We start from the raw sequence: 20,092 nt of genomic DNA on the forward strand, positions 1-20,092 counted from the left end.
CCACAATGTTAAAGGAGGAATGTCAAAATAGTAATTCTGCCATTCATTTAGAATTGTGGGGTCTAAAAGTTATTGAAAAGGGAAATAATGAAAAGAATGAAATCAAAATCTTTCAAACATTATAGAACGTGAAAAAAAACCAAAAAAAAAAAAAAAAAACCACAGGATTACACATATGTAATAGATATGAACATATATGACTATATGGAAGCCTCCCCTCAACTGAACAAATGTGAGGGGTAAAATTAAATCTCCTTGTATTTTGAAATTAGTCTTTTTTTGTTGTTGTTTTCTGGATCTTGTAGGGTTAAAATATCTTGTGTGTTGATTGAGTCTGCATCATGGAAAAGTAGCATTTTTTTTCTCTCTTCTCCAACGTTTCCACGCACCTGCAGAAGAAGAAATATGCAATGGATCAATATGAGTCACACCAAGGGAGGAGGGCCCAGACTGAGTGGCGCCTGGGAGGAAGTCAGCTATTGCCCTCAAGGGTTGATAACATCTTGGCTCTGCTAATAGTGTGAAGTGAAAGCCAGCTTCCTTCTGCCCAACTACTTAATTTCCCCACTTGCAATCTACAGAAACATTAACAACAATATAAAAAAAAAAAAAAAAAACTGGAGACATTTTCCTAATCTACGTGTGATTTTTTTTCTCTACCGAGAACAATGTTTTAAAACTCTAGCCTACAGTGACAGGAGCCCAAAGGGTACAAAAAGATTGTAAACGCGTTCTTACCTGTGAATTAGATTTGACAGCTTTTTTCAGTGACAGACGCTGGCGTCCCCTTTGTTTGCTAGTTCTGAGAATTCAGATTTCTGCAAAGGAAGAGAAGGTGTCGTTAATTTCTGCTGGTCGACAATATAAAACTATTGTAATCTAAATATAGGATCAGGGTTACGACTTCACAAAGTTGCTTGGCTGAGAGTTATTAAAGAATGTGGCTGATGCCTACCTGTAGGCTCAGGATGCTGTTGCCCACGCTATGTTCTGGTTCTTCACCCAAGACTATTTGCAGATCGAAAATGTAGTCGATGACATGCTGGAGGATCTCTACTTGGCTTAGTTTGCTCCCCTGGGGGATCCCCGGCACCAGCTCTCGTAGTTTGGAGTAGCAGTCGTTCATGTCATACAGAAGACCTACAGGTTCGTCCATTCCTGGACCTTTGTGGCTACTGCCTCTTGCGATGGCCAGACTCTGCTCAGACAAGCAGCAGACAGCCTGGTAACAGCTGGCCATGGATCTCACTGGGCTGATGGCTTTCATGGTTGCTGGTATCAACAAAGTGTGTGGATCTTCAGTGACCACGTGGGTTCAGAGGACTCGCTGCTGGATCCTAAGCGAAGCAGAAAGTTTCCAAAATGCGGACAGATCTTGTTATCGCGAAAGGCTCTGGAACTCCAAACAAGGTTCTCGATGCGCTTTCAACCGCTAAGCTCTTGTGTGTGCCTGTCACTACTACCGACTCACTTTCCTATTTATAGCCACAGTCCATCACTCCCTCCCCCTAACACCCAAGCCCTCCTCCTCTCCCCCTCCCTCTTCACCCCACCGGTTCATAATATTGAGATAACAGCTGGTTGAACACTTTCAAACAGCTTATCCTGGGGGCTGGAGACAGTATCATTAATGTCACAGTGAGAGGAACAGGGAGGTGGGAGGAGATTGATCCCCTGGCACCATTTAATGCAATGCTCATTTAGGGCAACCATAGCACGTGAGAATGTAAATAGTGTGCAGAGTAATTAGCGTCTTCTAAAAATACGTTTATTTCATCGTAAATAGATGCCAAAGTGGGATGTACGTGGAAAATATACGCATTGCAAATAAACAACCAAAACGATCACTGTGGTGCAGAGAAACTCGTTTAAAGTCATAAGAAACTGAAGTACAGAAATTATGAGATTGCTTATAATGCCATACAAATGAAATGACTTGATTTATATATATATATATATATATATATATATATATATATATATATATATATATATATATGAAACCCCACATGTCTATTACCCATTATATATATATATATATATATACATAAAACTCCATGTAAATCATAATATTTAGCTATGTGTGCATTTATTTGTATCTGTTAGTGTGTATCTTGTTGTTTTCACCACCTCTCCTGCTTTTAATCTGTGTTCTATAGTGTAAAATTCATTATTCTTTACCAACCCCCCCCCCCCCTTTCCTCTCCCTCTCTGACCTCCAGACTTTCTGGCGTCAGGAATATTATCCTGAGAGCTGGGAGGGGAAAAGGATGGGAACTGAATGAGCAAAACAGATTCAGGGTTAAATACGTGTCTAGATCTGAATCTATATCACACAATATACACATTTAACTAACTGAAGACTAGAGAGAGATCGATCGATCGATAGATGATCGATCGATGATAAAGTTAAGTGTTTTGACTAATTAGTATAGATGATGGGTTTAAGTGTATTCCCTAACTCGTATTATGTTTGTATTTATGTGTCAAGATTAGAAAGCTAGGTTTTTGGGTATTATGTAAAGATAATGGAGGCTCATATATAATGCATACACTATATGATAATATCGGTGTGTGATGGAATGTTATTTACTACTTGCCTTTATATAGTAGTTACTAATTGGCTACGGAAAATAACCAGAAATCCGTTCAGGCGTAAGGATATTATATTAGCGTACATATGCTGAGACAAATAGTTTGATAACAATGTATTCTGTATATACATCTCCATATGTGTCCATGATTGTATATTCAGACTGCACTTCAACCCCCCTTCATTCCCTTCACAGACAGCCTGGCGCCAGTCCGTGACGTCACACGGCTGCTCCCCCTCCTTCCCAGGGACGCGTCTCCCCTGGCAACCGTTCCACTGCAGAACAGACAACAAGAAGCGAGATCGGGGTTGGGCTTCTGTCAAACAGCTGCAGCTGTGTAACTAGGCTTAAAGGGGCAACAGTGCTAACAGTTCCCAGGCAATTGAAGCCTTCTTCCTCGTTGAAAGCGGTTGCAGCTAGTTAGTGTACACACCTTTGCATACATACTCAGCTGCATATACAACTTAAGTTGATAGAATGTCAATACAGCTGTGTATTAATTCCTTATCCTGCTTTATATACACATTGGTAGCTTACATGAAAAATCCCCCCTTAGGTAAAAAACATACAAACATAAATTACACCACCATTTGCCATACAACATGCTCAAAGAGCAAGGAATGTTTTAACCTGAGAGTAGTATGTCTTAACATGTTCCAGTTTCCACCAATCACATGAAATACCTGAACATACATGTGGATTCTGATGTATAATGTCGCATCTTTTCATTCAAGTATACAAATATATTTTACACAAACATTACAGCTTCACAACAGGGCTTGGTAGCTCTCTTTCAACAACATCTGCAAAAAAAGAATATTAAGTTTCCAATATATATATATATATATATAAAAATCCATTTGGCTTGACAGGTAGTGATGGCTATAGAAATCTCCATGTCTTTGGACTGTAAAGATCCTGATGCATATCTTCTATCCTGATAACTTGTTAGCCTATTGGCTAAGAGAACGAGTAAGTATCTAAAATGGGAAAAACTTTGTCCTCCGGCCTTAAGGTCAAGGCAGCTTGAAGCCCAAGGTGTTTCAGGATCCCGCAAAGGCGCAACTTGGGCATTCTCCACCGTAGCAAGATGGTGCTGAGGTGGTGATGTTTGCTTGTAAGAGCATTTAAGCCCGACGCTGGGTTCTGTGGCTTTTTCTTACTGGAGGATGGCAAAGTCGCACTTTAAATAGAGATGACTCTGTTCAAGATACTATGAAGCCATGGCAGGAAAGGGTTACTGTGATCCACCTTTTAACCAATTCAATGCCACAAGATCATCTGTAGTGCCTCAGGCCTCAAATGACAGTCAAATGATTAACTAGCACATTTAGAGAGAGATCATAAAGAATCTTTAGAATTTGCTATTTTGAAGGGCCTCTTCTAGAAAGTTAATAGGTATGACAACAATTCTTCCAGAAATGTAAACGTGACCATAAATTGTGTTGTATGCGCTATAGAGTGATATTTTGTGACGATTCAATAATGTAATTCAATCTCTAAGGAGTTTGTATTCAAAGAGTTGTGTTTCTTTAGAATAATTTCTGGTTTATGTATAATCTCTGTATTCCGCCATATCCAATTTTGTATATGTGTTTATCACCATAACAACCAACGCAAAGGTCCAGTCAGCGGAACCGTTGGTTGTTATGGTGATAAAGAGAACTTTTTCAAACTTTGCACCAGAATCACTTTCTCCCCTAATGAATTACTCTGCTCTGTTCTACATTACCATACACCGTAGAGCAAGGTTTGTACTATAATACTCCTGCGTTTGCCACGGATCAGTTTAGAGTGTCATGACTTCAAATATATTTGTCCACTGCAGGCATTTTTATATAGACGTTAATTTAAAAAATCAACATAAAGCCCCAGGGGGTAACAATCTTGTTTCTTGAACATGCCTAATTAAAAGCGTATGTTAATCATATTGATGCATGGAGTTGGAAATCAATGACACCCCTTTTTGTTTATATAAGTCTATTTGTTATTCACTAATTGTTATATCATATTTACACTTTGTACAGCGCTGCAGAATATGATGGCGCTATATAACGCAATAAATAATAACAATGATTTAATAGAACTACAATTTCACAAACCTTTTTAAACCAATGACCCCCAAAAGCAACGTCTGTACCCATCAAGAAGTGTCCCCCAGGGCCTACACATACCACTATTTGGGAACGTCTGATCAGATAATTAACCAATCAATTAAATCTTATTGCAATTTCCTGCATGCGAGATACCACACGGAGCATAGATCTTGAGGTTTTTTTAATATGGCTATAAATACTTAACAGAGATTCACATTACTTAGTAGGCTATTAAGATGAGCAAAGGTTCCAGGACTTATAAATGGACTTATCTCTTTGCAAAAATAAGTAAAGTGATGTGATTCTTATTGTCTTAAAACTTGACCTGTCGATGCTCCTCTGGAACTTGATGACTCCTTTTTTTTTTTCTTCTTTTTTTTTTTACAGGCTTCTGCTGACTATAAAGGTATCACTGATCCGACAATAGACACATGATATATATTACTGCAGGATTGTCCAGCTGGAAGCCTTGGGGCTGAATGCTAGTCACAAAGACTTCTGTGTGACCCCCCTCCAGCCTGCATGAATTTCATAGGCATCATTACATGACATCATTGTTTTAACAGAAAAAAATATTACAGATCCACCAAATAATAAAGAAACATCCATGTAGGGTGCAACTGTGTCACAAGTGAGCCTATAAATAGACATGTACAGGAGGTACCATACATATCTCTTAATTTTGAACACCTATAAAACACTTCTCTTGGCGTTCTCTAATGATTTGATTGCCCCCCTGCCAAGTACTTTTACCATAGTGGCAGCAGTAAAAGGTATGAGATATGGATGCCCAATGTGGTTTAGGCATCATCGCCGGCCTTAAGTATAAAATTATAGTTTATATGGTATTTGTGACTTTAGAAGATATGTATAATGCTGTAAAACATGAAGGAATAGGCTTATTGTTTTAAATAGCACCACCATATTCGGCAGTGCTCTACAACAGGTAAACATGACATAAGTGGTAAATAACAATTTTACTTACAGAAACAAGAGGTAAGGAGGGCCTTGCTCCAAGAGCTTACAATCTAGAAGAGATTTCAATGCAGCCATATGTCTCATATGGGGACATATTAGGATTCTTTAGTGTGCACTGAGTTACTGAATGCTAAATAAGTGGCATAAAAGAAGTACTGATTGGGCTGACTGAACAACCTTGTAGTGATAGACAGGTTGTAGAGATAAGGTGTGTATATCTCTAAATGTAACGCTCTCCTTACCACAGAGCTAGCTGGCATTGAAAAGGTTAAGCGTAGAGTGATTATTGCTAAGTTTCAGTGATTGATAAAGTTATTGGAATACAAGGTGTGTGCATCTCTAAATGTAACGCTCTCCTTACCACAGAGCTGGCATTGAAAAGGTCAAGCGTAAAGAGTGATTAGTGTTTTGTTTCAGTGATTAATAAAGTTATTGTGATACTTTTGAGTTGCGCTAGCTAAACAGGCCGCGGCCGGCAATAAAGTATCTCTACATCATTACAGTACAAATGCTAAGCTTAACGCTCAGTAATGGGAGAGCCGTGAAGAGTTAATGCTAGTAAGCTTCTTCCTCCCAGCTCATGGCTCTCCCCTCCCTGCTGAGCCCAGGTGCTGGGAGGGACAGTGAACAATGCAGAGGCCGGCGTCAGTCTGTCTGCTGCCCTGACACCCCCCCTCCCTCCTCGGCTGCAGCTGCACTGGGACCCCGCCCCCCAGCTTGCTTCAGACCCCACAAAGAGATCTTTATACAGGGCATTGAAAGGTTTGTGAGAGTGGGACGGAGTATCTGTACACTGAGAGCTAACATGTTACCACTCAATGATGCTATTGAGTATCTATGCCCCGACAATGAAAAGGCGGCAGAGTAGAATAGTGTTGAGTATCTGGGCACTCGGTTTTGAATATGCTTCCCGATATCAGCACGGTGTGCTTAGATGGATCGTGAATGGAGTGGAAAGTACCCACTGGTAGTCAACAAGTTGAATTATTCATTGTTTTATATAGCGCCGTCATATTCCGCAGCGCTGTACAATGGGTAAACAGCACTTAACAAGTAGTATATATATATAACATAACAGTTCAGATATATATATATATATATATATATATATATCTATAACATAATGGCTTGTCGGTCCCTGCTCAAACAATCTTACAAACTAAAGAACCTGCAGTATTAATACCACTATGCCCCTGTATGCTCCATGGCATAGACATAGAAGCTGTCTGTACACGCAGGCAGTGCTCTATAGTGTTATAGAGTATCTATGCATTAAACATGCTCCTCTGTCTAATAAATGATGAGACATACAAACATATAAGTAAGCTGAGAACGATATGAATTTATTAAGTTATCCTTATATTAAATATCTTTGCTTGAGCCACGAGCGTGCAACATACTACATTGATGCTGTGTATACTATAAGTTGCTATGGAGTATGTGTATACATCACAAGCTTCTATCCTTGTGGGTAGATAATTGTTTTCCTTTCCAGTGCAAAGGCCATTAACAGGTGATAAGGATACCTATTAACCATTAACAGGTGATTCCGGAAAACCCTGCCTGATCATAGGTAGGTCACAGACCAAACCTCTTATTTGATCCACCTGTTCTCAGGTAAGGTTATCTGGAAGTCCTCTGCTGTAAATGGTCCTAAAACACTAGAGAAACTCAGATCCTTGAATGAAAAAAAGAGCAAGCTGCACTGTACACAGATACTGAGCATCACTTGGGGTCAGCTTCTCAGGCTGCTGTTTGGTGACAGCTGTTTCCTGCTATCTGATGTCACCTTGAGGGACATGGAGCACCATGCATCCTGTAGAGAAACTTTGTGAGTTGAGTGATCTTTCTCACGCCCCAAGATGGGCAGCTGGTCACCATCTGGGGACATAGGGACACAGAAGATAACTTAAGTGCCACTGTCATGCCAAGAACTATAGTCGTGTTCGGTCACAGTTTTTAGAAAGGGGTTGTTTCCATGTCCTAGGGGCCTTTGCTTGGTGTGTCACTGTCCGGTGGGGGTTTAATTCTTCCATATTACTCACCATATTATTCCATGAGCAACAGCCTGTATGGCCTGTGTCTTTGTGTCACCATACATTGTCTGAAGGGGCAGTTTCAAAATTGTCTGTAAATGAGGTGATAATAGGACAATCTGCATGACAATGACACCAGTTCACACTGCATTTGTAAGAGGCCATGGGGGACCACAGCTGGCGCAGGTCAGACACATCAGATCACACATTTGCTATATCGGTGTAGCTTCTTTAAGGGATGCAAGCTCTGTGGGTCAGAGAGTCTCTACCGATAAAACTCTTACATATAGTCATCTTCACACATACTGAGAGACAGTCTGAGCAGTAGAATAAAGGAGAACACCACTCTTCTTTTTTTGTAAGTGGAATATTTAAATTATCAGTAGGGTACATATAGCATTGTGCGGTAAGTAGGAGAGTACTTAAGAGTAGGAAAACCTATATGAAGTTTTGTCCTTAGTCTTTAGTTTCTGGGTTTCTCATTGGGGCCTACACGCAGTACATTTTTTTTCTATATATTGAGACAATAGGTGGCTTGCATATGTAAATTTGATACATATTTACATTATTACGTTGCGGCATGTCGCATGTGTAACAGTCGATCTCTAAAAGGCTTCCAGAACTAGTATCCTATATAGCAAAGGTTTTTGGGTACACGAGGAAGAAATGATTACTATTACCCTTTATGCAACTAATTGCAACAAATATAACATACATATTCCTGACAACCATAGAACAAGTAACAAAAGCATGTGTACAAGTATGATGTCAGTCCCCCTTTAACCTTGTAATTCTGAGACAGAACACTGGTGAGTGGTATATAAAGTAGTTTATTCAATAACGAGTTTAGTGAACTCTGAAGCTTAACCTCTGTTGAACTCAAATGAAACTCAAAGGCATGCAGGATCTATCCAGATGTGAGCATTTGGTGGATTCACTGATTACTGGACAGCTTTCCGCTATACTGAGTTATCCCATCCCCAATAAATTGGACTCTTCTCGGAGTTGTAGGAAAACTTGCCACAACTAGCAGAAGATATCCACCACTTCAGAAGTCAAACCTATGCAACTGTTAGTGACTACCAACCATTCTTTGGTTTTTAGCCATCATTTGATACAGGTGAACAACACTTGCCAACAAATTCTATCAAACAGAATTGATTCACCACTTGAGTGTGGGTTGGCTTCCACTAATCTGTAATTTTAGGGATAACTCAGCAAACTTGCTGTTGACTAAGTAGACTAAACGCAGGCGCTCAACTTATGGAGCTCCAGTTCCAGTAGGTTTTCTACATGTGGGCAACTCATAGAAATACATTGTCCTATGGGACTCAGTGGGTCTCTTGGGTTTTTTTTTGCTCCCATGCAGAAAAACCAAGTTGGCTTTTCAAACCTCTTCTGTGGCAAGCACAGCCATTAGGGAATAGATCTCAATGCATAGGACGTCTGACCGATCTATATTATTACAATGCTACCAGAAAACCTAAACAGTCATTTGAAAATGTTGACTCAATGGGGAAGCAACTAAGACAAGAAAGGGAATCTATTCCTTAAAACAAGTACTACTTAAATTCCATTAACCAAGTGCCACCTTTGTCTTTGGCTTATCCAGTTGCAATCATATGATTATATATTGCTGAGATAGGCAGAAAGTATTTTGATTTTGTTTGGTGTGATATTGTGCTAATCGAAAAGTAAACAGTGATTACTGGCAGGACTTTATAAAGTAATGTTAGACTTATGGTAATGGTATTACTAAATAAATATAGTAGTATCAATGTATGTATGTGTATATATACAGTAATATACATAGTATTAATATTGTATTTTATATTCCACAAGGCTGTGTTTTATGTTAAAGTTTAATAAATAAAGGATAATTATTATATATATATATATTCGATTCCTTTCGCAAGTTTACATTGCAGGGTAGGAATGGTATACCATTCTTAACCCATTATCTGCAATTTCCTCTCCCACCCACACCACTGACACCACAAACACATTTTGTGCCTTAAAAGCACTGTTTTTATCTCATTTCATACATTTTTAGCTCGCAGTGTCAGAGGCAGGCACACAGCTATCTCTCATCTTGGGCTTTGATTTTTCCATCTGCGGATAACACCGCATCCTGTGAGGTGGGGAGAGGAAGGAGGCAACAGGAGAGAGGGATATGGGCAAAAAACAAATATTACTTCTACCCCATTAAAAACCATTACGAATGTTCCTTAAAATATTGTGCGTTTCTCTACCCAGTCCTGCAGGCACTCAAATAGTGCCTTAAATAGCGCAAGCACGTAAGCCTTAAACATAGCCTAAACTACTGGTATTTCAAACTGTTGAATTAAATGAACGCACTAAATAAATACAATTTTTTTTTAAAGGGCCTGCTGCTGTTCTCTTGATCCAGGCAACATGGAAACCCTATTGAGATAGTTTTTTAATGTGTTTTAGTTTTCAACTGTGTGAGTCCCCCCCCCCCCCCTTCCAATTTGTTGCATGGCTGAGTGCTTCTGTATTCTGGAAAATCCTTTATAATGTTCTTAGTGGGAACAGGGCAGTGAGACGCCATGGTGTCTGAGCCGGACACAGCAGACGCCAGGGAGAGAGTCTGCGTCCTGATCCCGCCCAATTCTTCCTGGAAGGAGGAAAGGGGGGGGCGCGGTGGATTGCTAGTGACATCTCTCTAGTACTATGAAACCCCTTTCTAATCATACAACATATCTTCACTGATACCACCTAGTAGTTCCTTCATGGTCCCTATCCAGTGGCGACAAAAAAAAGAAGAGAGAAAAAGCCTGATGAGCTGCCGGTTACGCTTTGAAATGATACTTGTCTTTCTACGTGGGATGTTCATGCTCATTTGGAACTATCATAAGGGCCCTGATAAATGGCTTCACATAGACCCCCCTCGTATTCTGTGTCCAAAGTAGGCCCAATGCTAGAACTGTGTACCAGATATATACAAGATTTTTTTCAGCATAGTCAATGTTTAGGGGGCTAAGAAACAGATGGATGGGGCCACCTCATCACTTTTTGCGTGGGGAACCTAGATTTTGGGTTCTTATTAATTTTTGGGAGCCTCAAAACAGGCTACTTAAGTTTGTCGTTTCGGACAAACATATAAAGTGTGTATTTTGGACATATAAATATTTTTGGGCATTATTAACTAAATTGCTTGTTAGCAATAGACTCAAAGAACCGAGAACCACGCTGTATTCAAATACATATGTTAGTGTTCTTGTGTGTTCATGCCCATTCATTCACATACGCACACCATTTATTTTTTCCAGTAATTCCCCCCTCCTCACATACATCCTCATCCTCCGGCTCCTGTCTCCAGTCTGTCTCTGGGCTTCATCTGGAATGCACATTCCCACAGACATATGGAGACAGACTGTTTTCTAAGTGTCCATAAATGTGTGAACATGTTATTGTATTTGTGAATTTATACACATGTGTGAATTTTTGGGTCTTTTCATGTGTGTGCTTGTAGGTCTGAACAGTAGCGTGTTACAGCACGAGTGGAGGTTCATGTTGTTTATCTTTTCGTTTGGCTATATACTTTTGTTTGTATATATTTGCTGGGTATGTTGCTTTGTTGGCAAATATATTGATATTGCACTTCACACCTGTCACCTGCTTTGTGTCAATAAGACACACCCGGCATCACACAAGAACAGGAAATGCTAGTAGTCTTGTGTGTCCAGATTCATAAGAATTAATGTCTTTATCTTCTACACAAACAGATCTCAAATAAATGAACCAGATGGGAAATAGTGTGTTCTCATATGTTCCCCATAAGGAATGACAAAGAACATACATAATGCACATACCAAAAAAAAGGTACGACTGATGATTTCCAAACGTTGGTGTGAGACACTCGATGTATGAAAGTGTTGGTATGATAAATGCGTTCCATAGCTTTTTGTCTGTTGTCTGGTGAACTTGTCAAGTGTATTCTTTTTTTTTCTTCTTGCACAAGTACTTGAGAATAAAATATCGAATAAGAGGAAGAAGTTGCATTTGTTTAGACTATATGGATACTATAAGGCATCATTAGTTCATTCTCACTATTAGTGTGATTACATTGAGTATACACTAAGTAATTCAGTCCCTTAATATATACTATAGGGTACCATTTTACATGTGCTGGTCTGCAATACAGAACATTTATATATGTGTCTTTGAACATTCATAATGTGATTACAACATTACCCATGTTTCTCATGAATGCATTAAAAGATGTGTGCACTCAGCAGCTGGAATACAGTGTGCAATATCTATGTACACAGCTCACCATGGTAAGTTACTCTGCTTTGAGTGAATGCAGACACCCGACACATTATATGATCATACTGTTAGTACGAACCAGTGCACACGGTTCCTCCAAATACCACATACACTAGTGATGGCATGTCAATGTTAACAGGTTTGTGATGCGTGTAAGGTGCATTCATTTTACCATAGCACCAGTGATAATTCACTTTATTACTGTTCCATACTTGGCAAACATCATCAAAGGTCTACAATAGTAAGAGATGAGTTTGTACCACTAACAAAACACTGCAGGATCTGTGTATGTTCTTCTCTAGATCCAGCATTAATACGCTGAATGTGCATCTTCACATTCTTGTGTTCGCACTGATAACACCTCAATAGCATTCGTTGTTTAGTGGTTGCACAACATAGTTCCCCCGTCAGAGCTGAAACTCCCACACAGATCACCAAAACTTGAAGACACCTGCACAGCCACTCTACAGGTGTGCAGCAGGAAGTGTGTGGGTGTCAGAGATAAGTCCTCACACAGCATGTGTGCTTCCTGGATCTAGAACACTGAACATGTCATCAGCTATCTGCACTCAGGTGGCCACCCTCTATACAGATTCCAGAACTTTTATTTAACCCGCCCTCATAATGTGCCGATCAGCCAAGGGAATATATCACCCAGAGATTTCCCATAAATAAATCATGCGCAACACCTGTTGCTCAATACTAAAATGATGCAAGGAAAAATACACCATTATCAAGTTCCATTTAGTTATGAATGTATTTATTTGCCACACTTTATAGTTACGGCATAATAAAGGTTAGGTGCAATGGGTATGCATGCATGAGGAGTAGATGCACATTCTTCACAGAGTTTCCAGACTAAATTAAAATGAAGCTGGTGGCACGTTACTCAGAGAGAATATTCGACGAACAATCACTTCCCTATGGGACAAGTTATTCCAGTTCCCTTGAGACCGCAATATCCATCTGGGTTTTTGTGTAAATATTGTTGGTGATAGTCCTCTGCATAGTAGAAGACTGGAGCAGGTCTGATTTCTGTGGTGACAGTGCCACGGTTAGAGCTGCTGAGTTCCTGTATTAATATAATATGTAATTATTTTAAGTTTTGCAATACAAACAGATCACGAATAAAACAGCTAATATTACATCTAAATAGACATTGAAACTGTTCTTAGTGGGGTCGGAGGAAACCAAGTGGTAACATTAAACAATACAGATGAACTGATCATAGTTTAGCAAATATATTTACATTCATTCATATGTGGTGCTCCAAAATGAGGCGCTACAAAGGTGATCAATCAGTTCCCCATCAGAGGATGCAGGGAAATAAATAGTTTCAAGCAGGCCCGGACTGGGACAAAAAATAGGCCCGGGCATTTAAGTCTGAGCAGCCCATTTTTATTTATTTATTTTTTGTTAAAGCCCACCCTTCATGTACCATCTTTGCATTTACTCATTCACACAAATCATTAACACATTCATTAATGCAGTCTCACAAATCATTCAAGCAATTCATCCACACATGAATTCATTAATTGTCATACGCATTTACACAATTCATCCACACATTTATTCATTCATTCTCATACGCATTCACACTACCCCCTCTACCCATCTTATCTGCCCCTTCTCACTATGTTCCCCCTTTTCACTATGTACCCTTCCCCACTTCTCAATATGTACCCCCTCTCACTATCTATCCCCTCTCCCCCTTTCTCACTATCTAACCCCCCTCTGCCCCTTCTCACTGCACCCCCCTCCCTCACCCTACTTACCTTGTTGCCGGAGCAAGTAGCAACTGCGACCGGGGCCGCGGCAGGGCCGGATTGACGTAGGGGCTGATGGAGCTGCAGTTCCAGGCCCCTACCTTAAAATAGGACCAGTCAGGACCGGACTGACTGGGCCTATGCGGCCTCTAACTTAAACCCTATGCGGCCGCACACCCGTAAGGCCGGCCCTGGTGGGGGCTTCCCGGCCCCTTAGAGTGGCGGACCCGGTCGCAGTTGCGGCGGGCTTAAGGGGCACTGCGTTAATGCGGCCTGACTGGGCCTATTTTAAGGTAGGGGCCTGGAGCTGCAGCTCCATCAGCCCCTAAGTCAATTCGGCCCTGCTGCGGCCTGGCCCGATGGCCAGTCCGGGCCTGGTTTCAAATAATCTCCACAACCAAGCGTAGAACATGAAAGCACCCTCCCTCCAAAAAAACCCCATTAAAATAACAATAATTAGGACAATATAGCATTGCTCAGATTATACGGTTGGCGTCTTCTGATATTGGAGGTATCACTTGGAACAATCTGTTTCTAGTGGTCGGTGGTTGGAACAAGATTGAGAATCATAGATTTAAGAGGATCTTTGTGATGTCAGTGATCTCCATTGTACATAGTATTCTACAAAAAGATACTCGAATGCAGTATAGGTTGTTGATTTTGAAAATATAAAAGGATAAAATATATTAAATACACACACAAAAAACAACCCAAGGCATTGCATCATTAGAACATTATATAACAGAAATATCAAATCAATGTAGCGACACACTATTCAAATAAAGCTAAAGCTGAAAAATGTTGGTGACCATAAAAAGTTTCAGCCGGGTATGACCACCATAAAGATGACTTTCTATCTAGTACACTTAGAGTACAAATGTAGTCTTGGCTGCCATTAGGCTGTACTTTCACTTTTAAAGCAATTAAACTCCACTGAAAAATCTGAATCAAGATCATCTTTCCTCTAAAGTAACTCAGTGTTGTGTGTGGACTGCCTGTAGATTAAGACAGTAGATGTGCTCTGATGGGATTGCTAGCCAAGCCCACCCCCTACTGGTCATGCAGCAAACTGGGCCTATATCTGCTAGTCTTTCTAGCAACTGGAAAAGACACAAATCACACACAGACCTATTATTGCTTATAGGATACTTGACTCCTGTCTTTATATGTTTCAAAGGAAATAATAGAGTTCTTAGGCATCCAATATGTTAACTATATTTTAAATATAGAGAACTTTCAACTCTTAAGAGGATCATAGGTCCTCTATAAATAAAATGTATCGTCTGAAGAAAAGAGATGGACTTCCAAGATGCAGAAAATAAAGAACAACCTACCTTTTGAAATGCATCTCTTGAAAACAGAGCTGCTTCCATCTGCTGGTCACCATAGGTGTATATGACAGAACGATACTGAGAACCAACATCATGTCCCTGCTTCATTCCTGTCAATGCAGAAATTAACAATGCCTATAAAGGTAATCCACGTCTTGATATTCACTGGCATATTTCAGAACTTTCAATTCTATTAGAAATGCATAAACTACAGAGTGAAGAAAGTTGTTTTAGCTCATTACTAGTGATTTTGAGTCATGACCATTGTAAGTTGTTATCACGCACACAGGTTCTCCCAGTGGTAGGGGATATTGCTCCCTGGTACTTATCTAAAGATTTTCCCTGTGGCATAGCTCTTACACTGGCACTCTGATGCTTCCCTTATCTGGGTAAGGAATTGTGCTTGTAGTCTTTCGCGTAAGTGGTTGTAATTTTGGTACCCCCTACTACATCCAGAGAAGGTTTAAACTGGTATATCCTGCAAAAATGATGTTCCACCGGTAACTAGTAATATGCCACCCTGTAGTATTTTGTTGAACTATACTCTTGTTATGCAGTGTCAGCCTCTGGTAGGTTGTTGTTGTCCAAAAAAGTGAAGTGAAGATGGGTGAGACACGGGGCCTCACTGTTCTAACTATTCACTCATGGCCAAGGTTGGCTTCTGTCATAGGAGGAACTCATGGGATCAATGCTCACCTTCTGTTGGGTCATGGTTCTCCCAAAATAACTTCAGTAATGTTACATAACTTATCACTTTTGGGTCGAACACAATCCGGACAACTTCAGCATGTGCAGTAAGACCTGTGATTGGAGAAAGAGTAGAAACAGTTGAGGTGGGCCTCAAATTCTTAGTAAGATGCTGAGACAGAACACTGCCTTTATGCAGTGTCAAGGTAAGACAAATGCATAGGAACCAAGTACAGAAGTAATGAAGATAAGTAGAGACCTGTGTGGCCTTGCACTAATGTCAGTGCGCTCTAATATTTTGCTATGCACCCTTCTCTACAAGTATCACACTGGGTGATATGCTACATTGCCAATGGATTGTTCACATGTCAATGAGCCATGTAATAAGGTGTGTGTGTATTTATATATATATATATATATATATATATATATTTGTCACAATTTCCAATAATTATGGTTACCCACGCCATGATGTGAAAGAATTCTGAGGACACCCCTGCAAGGGGCATTAACTTGCATTAATGTGTGGTGTTTGGATCTAAATAGCTTTCTTGACACTACTGCACATGTCTATGAGATTGGTACTCAATTATATGAGGTTAAGTGATGGATCAATTAAATAAAAGGTACCAATTTAGCACAAAAATCATCCAATAATGTAAATTGTTCTGCCTTTCTAGTAATAATAATTAGAAAAATCATTAGCAGCTTTTGCCTTTAGTGCCAGCTACAAAGGGCCCAATTGTGCACTCTGTTATTCTTAAAACTGCATTTCCATAATTTATTATTCATACAGCCTCAAACATTAAGTGCCATTTCTGTCAATTTATTTTGGACCACAGCGAAACAGGGTCATTTCACATCATCATAAATAGATGAATTATTATTTATTGTTTTATATAGCGCCATCATATTCCGTATCGCTGAATTAGCATACCTGGGAACTCTCCGGGTTTGACCCGGAGATCTCTTGGTAAAGCACCGCTTCTCCGGGTCAAGACCTGAATCCTCCGAGTCGCCCATTTTCCCTTTAAATGGGGGTGTTTCCCACCGACATCACGGGACCACCCGCTGACGTCAGTGGACAGTCCTGGCCGCATCTCGCAAGGGAAGGCTCCGGGTAGCTAAAGTAAAGAAGTCCCCAGGTATGTGAATTAGTAGCCATTCTGACAATTCCACTTGCATTCATTTACCTCCTTACCTCTTGTTTCTGTAAGTTCAAGTGTTACTACTTGTTATGTCATGTTTACCCATTGTACAGCACTTATATGGCACTATATAAAACAATAAATAATAATAATAATTCACCTAGCACTTTTCCGGCTGCAAGGCTTCATTTTAAGGTCTTCAATCCAATGTCAGGTGTATATTGCCTGTGGTCCTAAAGTTGTTTATTTCAACTCAGTTTTCCTACCCTGTGCAAATCATAGTCCAGGGCATTGAGTGCAATAGAAGACACTAGGTAATATATTGTAAGCTCGCAAGAACAAGGCCCACACCTCCATCTGTGCCCCTATGTCTTAATGTGTGTTAATGTATATTATCAGTTTTAATGTTATTGTTAATTTTTGCCATCCTCCTATTGTAATAGCGGCATGGAATCTGATGGCCCTCTACAAATTGAATGTTATGTAGCCAAATAAATCTATAAAGGAATTGTTTTAAAGAAGCTTTTCTATGTGACTTTATATCTACTTGAAATCTGTTTTTCAAGATTAGGCATCACTATCCAAAATGACCACGTATCTCTGGCCTCACTGTGATCTTCACAGTAAGAACAGTTTCATGAAGCAGTGTTGTCCTTGCAGTGTATGTACAGACAGGGGCACAGCTACTGTAGAAACCACAGGGCCATGGTGCGAAATACTGTCCCCCGGGGCCCTCCAGGTTCACCAAGCAACATGTACGACAGTGTCTCCCTTGCCCCTAAACAGCTTGTGAGTACCACCTTTGCCCAAAGCCGCTTATCAGTGTCATCATAACCCCCGAAACAGCCTACATGTGCCATCTTGGCCCCCAGCTTCCCAGTGCCCCAAACAGCTTATATGTGCCATCATTGTCCCCAAACAGTTGCCTGTGCCTTCTTTGCAACTTGCCCCTTTCAAATATACACTCTGGCACATATGTATACACACACACAAACTGCTAACACACATACACTTATTCATAGTCACTTACACACACTTTTACACTCATTCTAACGCACACTCCATCTCACACACATACACATTCATGCTCACATGCACTTTTACATAGGCATTAATTCTCACATGCACTCCTTATGTATGCTCATATACATACCCCCTTTACCTGTCCTGCAGCTTTCGGTCCTGTGCTCACGCATTGTGCAAGCAGCCTCGGTTTCACCTCAGTTTCATTTTTGAACTGGCTCGAGGAGACTGAAATAAGTGGTCACAGGGGTCGTCCAGGCCCCTAGAGAGATGGGCCCCGTTGCGACCCCTGTAGTTACAGAGGAAAGAAGCAACGTTGCAGTGTAGAAGAGGCAGATCCTTAAAAAAATGAATTTCAGCTGGGGACAGTTTTTACCTGTACATACTTCTTTATAAGTGGGATTGGGAGTGTAACCTCCTGCATATCCCACCTGAGTGGAGAAGACACCATTCTGTTTCCAAAACAGTCGCTCTACACCCCAGAAACAGCCCATACCTGCAAATTAATAAATACAAGTCAGGATTTTTCAACAAGGTGGTTGTATTGAGTTTCTGGAGATGGCCCCTAGAGGGGTGACAAGAGCACATCCCATGTTTTTTGTGGTTCCCTTTATACTAGGTTATGTATTGCCCCTGGAGTGGTGCAGAAAAGCAAAGCCAGGAGATGTATTTTTACCTTTAAGAAGCACTACAGCGGCTCTGTATATTTTAAGATCAATTTTTATTACATTTTCTATTTACTATAATTATACACAAGGCTAAAAATCACATAAAGCAGAACATCCCAGACAGACATAACAGGAGAAAAACATCATATTACAAAAAGATATAATATAGACATACATAGTAAAATGCCATTAAGACTGTGTCAGAATTCACAGACAGAGCATGGAATTATAATCCAAAAATGCCAATATAAACCATTACAAACTAAGCCCACATCTTCCATGACTTTCACCCAGAAGAGCCATTGTCCTGTAAGGCTGAAGGGGAGCGAATACAGAGAGAAAAGGGCAATCTGTACCCCACAAATGGCTCTGTATTTTAATATGACTGTGGATCCACAAACAGATCCCATGTTTTGTAAGGTATGAACCAATTTAGAGTAAGCATTACTGTGTAAAAGGTTTATATTGGATCTATTAAAGGAAAAACAATTTTCATTCCCATCTTAACTTGGGTTCACGCTCACCAAATAATGCCAGCTCCGTGCCCGCTGGGAATGGTTCCAGAACTGAATTCCCATTCACAGTATGTTTTGCTGCAGATAAAAATAATAATAACTCTTGCAGGGTCAATGGGTTTTTGCTTGCTCAGCTCAGTGAACTTTATCCTGGGTGTAAAGATGACGTTGGTAAAATGAAGGTAATGAAATTGCTGTTTGTAAGGTAATTGCACAATCTTCCATCACACAACATAATGAATCATTTGTTTGAGATATATTATAAATTATGACTCAAGAAAAAGAGCGAGTTTGGTAATTACCTGCTACCTGAAGAGCTTCAGACCGCCCTGGTAGAGCTTCATGCTCTGTGGGAAGAACAGTTTTGCTCGGCATGGCTGCAGGAAAGCCAGTGATGCTAAAGGAGGCCAGCTCGGCATATTTATAGTGGTAATTAGCTTGAGGGGACAGAGGTCACAGAAACAACTTTAATAATTAACTTTCAAGATTTAACAGGGCCTCCTATATTGACAATACATGAAAAAACAGGGTAATTAAGTATTTCCCTCAGAATGCAAAATAGTATTGGAAATGCTATTAACGAGATTATGGCACTCAACATAGGTACACAGACAGAAGATAGAGATACTGACACTGTCCTGGAGGCATTACTCTGGGGGTTGAATGAACTTCTAGTTGCAATGGGAGATCAGATGTTTCAGGTGACCATTTGTACCCAGGGATAGGCAGTGTCCGTACAAGGACACCAGTGTCCGTACAAGGACACCAGTGTCCGTGGGAAGGTTTGTGAAGGTCCATAGAACATCATTAACAGACAGCACAGGCAGCAGTCGATGTCCACCATGAGCAATGTTGGTGCCTACCCATTTGTACCCCTGACCTTTTTTTACTCTGGAGTCTAAACAAGAGGTATGATCCTGCCACATGGAAAATCAATGTGAGAGCCACTGCTCTCTG

At 40.3% G+C, this 20,092-nt stretch overlaps 2 protein-coding genes across 2 annotated transcripts; both read right to left on the reverse strand.

The window, feature by feature from the left end:
* Positions 1–764: 764 nt before the first annotated feature.
* Positions 765–1,267, reverse strand: LOC149287974 (DNA-binding protein inhibitor ID-3-A). The gene is made up of 2 exons (XM_089492370.1): positions 956–1,267; positions 765–818 (listed from the first exon to the last, which is right to left on the reverse strand). Exons 1-2 carry the CDS (start codon positions 1,265–1,267, stop codon positions 765–767), a joined length of 366 nt encoding a protein of 121 aa, XP_089348496.1.
* Positions 1,268–12,910: 11,643 nt separating this feature from the next.
* Positions 12,911–19,510, reverse strand: LOC149287975 (mitochondrial peptide methionine sulfoxide reductase-like). Its single transcript, XM_089492347.1, has 6 exons — positions 19,438–19,510; positions 19,145–19,213; positions 18,329–18,448; positions 15,791–15,895; positions 15,098–15,204; positions 12,911–13,069 (listed from the first exon to the last, which is right to left on the reverse strand). Exons 1-6 carry the CDS (start codon positions 19,508–19,510, stop codon positions 12,911–12,913), a joined length of 633 nt encoding a protein of 210 aa, XP_089348473.1.
* Positions 19,511–20,092: the final 582 nt, after the last annotated feature.

The sequence above is a fragment of the Sceloporus occidentalis genome, unplaced genomic scaffold (genome assembly GCF_023333645.1).
Source record: "Sceloporus occidentalis isolate IW3139 unplaced genomic scaffold, rSceOcc1.0.p SCAF_55, whole genome shotgun sequence".
In the NCBI taxonomy this organism is placed as follows: Eukaryota; Metazoa; Chordata; class Lepidosauria; order Squamata; family Phrynosomatidae; genus Sceloporus; species Sceloporus occidentalis.

Excerpts from the sequence above, each read along its gene's own strand:
- LOC149287974 (XM_089492370.1), bottom strand. The coding sequence starts at position 1,267 with ATGAAAGCCATCAGCCCAGTGAGATCCATGGCCAGCTGTTACCAGGCT. Across the intron at positions 819-955 it reads ACAGCATCCTGAGCCTACAG|AAATCTGAATTCTCAGAACT; the intron begins GTAGGCATCAGC and ends CTTCCTTTGCAG.
- LOC149287975 (XM_089492347.1), bottom strand. The coding sequence starts at position 19,510 with ATGCCGAGCAAAACTGTTCTTCCCACAGAGCATGAAGCTCTACCAGGG. Across the intron at positions 18,449-19,144 it reads CACGGAGCTGGCATTATTTG|GTATGGGCTGTTTCTGGGGT; the intron begins GTGAGCGTGAAC and ends ATTAATTTGCAG. Across the intron at positions 15,205-15,790 it reads GAACCATGACCCAACAGAAG|GAATGAAGCAGGGACATGAT; the intron begins GTGAGCATTGAT and ends CTGCATTGACAG.